This window comes from Boleophthalmus pectinirostris, unplaced genomic scaffold (assembly GCF_026225935.1).
Source record: "Boleophthalmus pectinirostris isolate CB_2022bp ecotype Guang Dong unplaced genomic scaffold, ASM2622593v1 HiC_scaffold_6, whole genome shotgun sequence".
NCBI lineage: Eukaryota > Metazoa > Chordata > Actinopteri > Gobiiformes > Gobiidae > Boleophthalmus > Boleophthalmus pectinirostris.
In genome coordinates this window covers 486,457-492,500 of record NW_026571447.1, presented here as the reverse complement: position 1 = coordinate 492,500, position 6,044 = coordinate 486,457, and the positions used below count along the sequence as shown (strand labels likewise).

Genomic DNA, 6,044 nt, shown 5'->3' with positions numbered 1-6,044 from the left:
GTTCGTCAACCTGGTTTAGTGTTTTATGGCCTGTACTATGCTGTTTCTCTCTGATCTGCTGAAAATATGTAAATAAACATCCATCCATTTTCGGCCGCTTATCCGGGGTCGGGTCGCGGGGGCAACAGTCTAAGCAGGGACTCCCAGACTTCCTTCACCCCAGCCTCCAGCTCCTCCGGGGGAACCCTGAGGTGTTCCCAGGCCAGCCGAGAGACATAGTCCCTCCAGCGTGTCCTGGGTCTTCCCCGGGGCCTCCTCCCGGTGGGACATGCCCGGAACACCTCCCGAGGGAGGCGCCCAGGAGGCATCCGGAACAGATGCCCAAGCCACCTCAACTGGCTCCTCTCGACGTGGAGGAGCAGCGGCTCTACTCCGAGCTCCTCCCATGTGACTGAGCTCCTCACCCTATCTCTAAGGGAGCGCCCAGCCACCCTGCAGAGGAGACTCATTTCGAGCGCTTGTATCCGTGATCTCTTCCTTTCGGTCACTACCCAGAGCTCATGACCATAGGTGAGAGTAGGAACGAAGACTGACTAGTAAATCGAGAGCTTCGCCTTTCGACTCAGCTCCCGCTTCACCACAACGGTCCGATATAGCGACCGCATCACTGCAGATGCTGCACCGATCCACCTGTCAATCTCACGCTTCATCCTCCCCTCACTCGTGAACAAGACCCCGAGATACTTGAACTCCTCCACTTGAGGCAGGGACTCTCCACCCACCCGGAGAGGGCAAGCCACCTTTTTCTGGTCGAGAACCATGGCCTCGGACTTAGAAGAGCTGATCTTCATCCCAACCGCTTCACACTCGCCTGCAAACCGCCCCAGTGCACATTGCAGGTCCTGGTTTGATGAAGCCATCAGGACAACATGAAACAGCAAAGATGAGATCCTGTGGTCCCCAAACCGGACCCCCTCAGGCCCCTGACTGTGCCTAGAAATTCTGTCCATAAATACAATGAACAGAACCGGTGACAAAGGGCAGCCCTGTCGGAGTCCAACATGCACCGAGAACAGGTCTGACTTACTGCCGGCAATGAACACAGCTCCTGCTCCAGTCATACAGGGACCGGACAGCCCTTAGCAAAGGACCCGGACCCCAGACTCCCAGAGCACCCCCCACAGGACACCACGAGGGACACGATCGAATGCCTTCTCCAGATCCACAAAGCACATGTGGACTGGTTGGGCAAACTCCCATAAACCCTCGATGGAGAGTGTAGAGCTGGTCCAGTGTTCCACGGTCAGGATGAAAACCACATTGCTCCTCCTGGATCCGAGGTTCGACTATCGGACGGATTCTCCTCTCCAGTACCCTGGCATAGACCTTACCGGGAAGGCTGAGAAGTGTGATTCCCCTGTAATTGGAACACACCCTCCGGTCCTCCTTCTTATACAGAGGGGCCACCACCCCGGTTTGCCAGTCCAGAGGTACTGTCCCCGTCCGCCACGAGATGTTGAAGAGGCGTGTCAGCCAAGACAGCCCCACAACATCCAGAGACTTAAGATACTCAGGACGGATCTCATCCACCCCCGGAGCCTTGCCACCAAGGATCTTGCCAACCACCTCAGTGACTTCAGCCAGGGTGATGGACGAGTCCTCCTCCGAGTCCCCAGTCTCGGCTTCCTCTTCGGAAGACGTGACGGTGGGATTTGTTAAGATCCTCAAAGTACTCCTTCCACAACACAACGTCCCCAGTAGAGGTCAACAGCTCTCCCCCCGCACCTGTAAACATTGTTGGTGAAGAACTGCTTCCCCCTCCTGAGGCGCCGGATGGTTTGCCAGAATCTCTTTGAGGCCATCCGATAGTCCTCCTAAATAAACTTCAATGTATTGAAATAAAGATAAAAGAAATGGCCCGCCCCCTGCTCGTCTCCAAGTAGATGTTATTAATTCTCCTGGAATGTTCCACAGTTTGGCATTAAGCTATGTGCCTCTGTTGAGACAAGCAGTTTACAATACTTTTGTTTCTATGTACTTAATAATATTTGTATTTAATCATTTGCATTGATGTGGTCACTCATCCCACTGTGACTCAGTCTTGTTGACCTGATTTGAACATGTGTTTTTTGCACTTCACCTTAAAGAAGAAGTATTTAGTCATAAATAGTGGCACAAACACACTTGAGATCATGATTTTACATTTCGCTCATTGTAAACTGTAATACTGATCTAAAGCTGCTTCATAAAAGAAACAGGTCCATTGGTCTGTTCAAAACTGAACTGATAAGACTCTTGAGGATTACTCACACATACAGGAACCAACTGAGGTAAAAGTTATGAAGAGAAATAAAAGCTGTTTCACAAGATATTGAAATTATAATATAAATACAAATTTGGAGACATTTGGTCTGTTCTTTGGAAATACTAGAATTTGTGCATTTTGTCAGTCCAATTACATCAGCTTTAATTCTTACATAAAACATCAGATGCTATGTCCAGACAGTTCTCAGTACTTGATTAGCTATATTTGTCAAATACATTATACTTTACTATTATTATTATTTAGTTAATTACTTGGACACATTTTACTTCTACTTGAGTAATATTCTTTTACAGGAACACAGTAACACAAAGTAAGCTATGGGAATTCTCTGTATTACTAACACAACTAAAGGTTTACTACTAGAGTTCCCAAAGCTCATGTCCTGGTGTGTGTGGTACTGCTGTGAGTGTGTGCTGCTCCAGACCTTCTCCAGGGCATGGCAGCGGCTCATCTCCCAGCAGCAGTGTCCCTCCTCTGAGCTGTTTCCTTGGGAGCTGTATAGCTGTGCGGCCTGGAGGAAGTGCTCTATGGCCTTCTGCCTCTGCCCCAGTGCATTATGGGCCAAGGCCAAGTTGAACTGGAGGTCAGGGAGCCGCTGGGACTTGGATCCAGGTTGTGCTTTACTCAGGTAGTCCAGTCCAGACTCAGGGTCTCCAGCCTCCACCAGTGCTGCACCCAGGTTCAAACAGCAGGCGGACACCACACGGGACTCCCCCAGCTACTGTCATGAAGGAACAATGAGTTACATGTGCTCATTTACAACCACGGCTGCCAGCAGCGTTCTTAGTTATAGTTTCTGACTGACTCTGACTTGGTTTGGTGAGGTGGTACCTGTCATTCAGCACATAAAGGTGATGTCATTTATTTGTATTAGTCTAATTTTAACTATTACTACTACAACTTTAGACAGGTTTTGGCCCATGTTTACATTATGGTTGCAAGATGAAAGCCTTTTCCTCTATGTATGGCATGAGTAGTCTGACCTGTCACACACTTTAAATAAAGTACAAAGTATGCATGAAAAATAATACCCAAAGTATAGTTACTAGTTACTTTTCACACAATTTTCTTAGAAGCATTTTATATCTGTCTTGTATACAAAAGTTGATACATTAGATGTGCATATTCTTGAGTAGAGCTCAGAGCAGAACTCGGAGCACAGAGGAGGCGAGCTCGGAGAATAGAGGAGCAGAGCTCAGAGCCCAGAGGAGCAAAACTCAAAGCACAGAAGAGCAGAGCTCAGAGCCCAGAGGAGCAAAGCTCAAAGCACAGAAGAGCAGAGCTCAAAGCCCAGAGGAGCAAAGCTCAAAGCACAGAAGAGCAGAGCTCAGAGCCCAGAGGAGCAAAGCTCAAAGCACAGAAGAGCAGAGCTCAGAGCCCAGAGGAGCAAAGCTCAAAGCACAGAAGAGCAGAGCTCAGAGCCCAGAGGAGCAAAACTCAAAGCACAGAAGAGCAGAGCTCAGAGCCCAGAGGAGCAAAGCTCAAAGCACAGAAGAGCAGAGCTCAGAGCCCAGAGGAGCAAAGCTCAAAGCACAGAAGAGCAGAGCTCAAAGCCCAGAGGAGCAAAGCTCAAAGCACAGAAGAGCAGAGCTCAGAGCCCAGAGGAGCAAAGCTCAACGCACAGAAGAGCAGAGCTCAGAGCCAAGAGGAGCAGGGATCAAAGCTCAGAGGAGCAGGGCTTAGAGCTCAGAGGAGCAGGGCTCAGAGCTCAGAGGAGCAGGGCTCAGAGCTCAGAGGAGCAGGCTTAGAGCTCAGAGGAGCAGGGCTCAGAGCTCAGAGGAGCAGGGCTTAGAGCTCAGGGAAGCAGGGCTCAGAGCTCAGGGGAGCAGGGCTTGGAGTCCAGAGTGACCTGGGTGGCGGCCTTCAGCGCTCGTCTGAAGAGCTGCAGAGCCTCCTGGGTCTGTCCCTGTTTCAGAGTCTGGTGTCCAGCAGTGGTTAGCTCCTCCACTTCGGCTGCTCTCTTTTTCCTCCTCCTTTCCCTCCTCTCTCTCCTCTCCTCCTGCTCTCTCTCCTGTGGTCAAAGTACAATATTATCTTCAATTCCAGAAAGTTAAGTTTGTTAAATATGATCAATAGGGACTGTTTTCTCAACTGGGGACAACACTAACTGTGCTTCTCTTCTGATAAAGGTGTAACACCTGTCATGGAGGGTTTATCACCTGCTTAGTGCATGGATATGCACTATTATGCATTATTATTCATAATGAAAAAGACATGCTTGTTACATAGTGTGGCTTTAAGGAAATGGTCCAAGCAGAATCTACATAGAAAGGCCCCACTCTTCCAGAAACCAGTCCCAGACACAACAGAACACCAAAAGTGTACCTTCTCATCTTCATCGAGGTCCTTCTCTTTGTCCTCCAGCTCCGAGGCCATCTTCACCTGAAAGTCACCAGGGGCACAGGTCATTCCCATGAAGGTTGCCTGACCAGCCAGTCCCTTCTTAACTCTGTTTGGTCAAAGTGTTTGGTTCTGGTCTGACCAGGCAAATAAAAGGGCACAGTTTGTATCGGTCCCTGTCTTTATCACAAACTCTCCAGTGCAACAGTCAGTAACTCTCCAATACGACAATCCCTAAAATCTGTAAAACATTAATTATTATTATTCAGTTTTTTTATATATATAACAAGGGAAGTAACCTGTGATTGATAAAAGGCTCTTGTCTCGATAGATACACCAGCCTATGTATATACTCTTTTGCTACGACTCACAGGATTTTACTTTGAATGCATTCAAAAACATGTTATTGATCCTACATCTGTGTGCTGAGCTGTGTTTCATTTCATTCACACGTTTGAGTAATCCTGCATGATTAGACTGTCTACATCTCCTTGTGATGATATGCAGTGGTAGTTTTCAAGTTACCAGCTACTTTTGGCATAACCCTAGTGAAGGTGTACGGAGTTTAAAAACCACAAAACTCAAAAACCACAACTCCAGGTATGTTTTTGATGAGGAAACAACATTATAACAGGGGTCAGAAAATAGCACAAATGCTTATTCTTTTACAAATGAGTCCAAGAGCGTAACGGATGGCTGACTGATGGACATTTGCTTCAAGTGAAATTACATTATACAGATATAGAAAGGGTGAACAGTCGAAGTCTCATTGGATATTGTCCATGGGCTGCAGACATGTCCGCGTGCATTAGGTTACGCTTCTCTCGGTACAAATGTGAGGGTCACGTGGAAGACAAACTTTACCTCTCTTCCGCCATTCTACGCGCGCAGCTCTTGACTTTATTCCCTTTTAATGCCGAATCTCTTCTTTTCTAGTCTCATCTGCGATATGATCATAGACTGTATAGCTATGATCATGGAAGTAGCGACGGGCAGCCTTCTTCCACTGAAGTTTGGTCGTTCCCATGACAACAAATGACCAACGAGAACAGAAAGACGCTATGATGAAACAATAAATACATGCTAAATTATGCACTTAAATTGTATCCCAACAACTACATGTCTTTTCTTGTGTGTAATACAACGGTTATTACGCGTTTGTCGCTCTAGCAAAACATAGCTTTTTAAAACACTTTATTATTATTTGTTTTAATTTCCCTTTTTTATTCAAATGTACAAATGTAGAAAATAAGTTTTATTAAAATAAGGTTTATTTTCTACATTGTACATGTACCGGTGGTATCTCTAAGAAAACAAAAATGCCAGAGAGCTACTAATTTCAGAAACTGAGTAAATATAAGAGCCACGGTAAGTGGGAACAGTTAGATCCTTATAAAACACAAAGCATTTTCAATTTATTAGCGCACAAAGTTGGTGA

The 6,044-nt window shown here is 46.7% G+C and overlaps 1 protein-coding gene across 1 annotated transcript in view; it reads right to left on the bottom strand.

Annotated features, from left to right (window-relative positions):
- LOC129411866 (tetratricopeptide repeat protein 24) overlaps window positions 1-5,600 on the bottom strand; it is a 15,481-nt gene extending 9,881 nt beyond the window's left edge. The window contains exons 1-4 of the mRNA XM_055164090.1: window positions 5,471-5,600; window positions 4,592-4,648; window positions 4,116-4,277; window positions 2,691-2,984 (exon numbers count right to left, since the gene is read on the bottom strand). Coding sequence (XP_055020065.1) covers window positions 2,691-2,984; window positions 4,116-4,277; window positions 4,592-4,642 — 507 coding nt within the window. The 5' untranslated portion in view covers window positions 4,643-4,648; window positions 5,471-5,600. The remainder of the gene's footprint in view (window positions 1-2,690; window positions 2,985-4,115; window positions 4,278-4,591; window positions 4,649-5,470) is intronic.
- Between the last annotated feature and the right edge of the window lie 444 nt (window positions 5,601-6,044).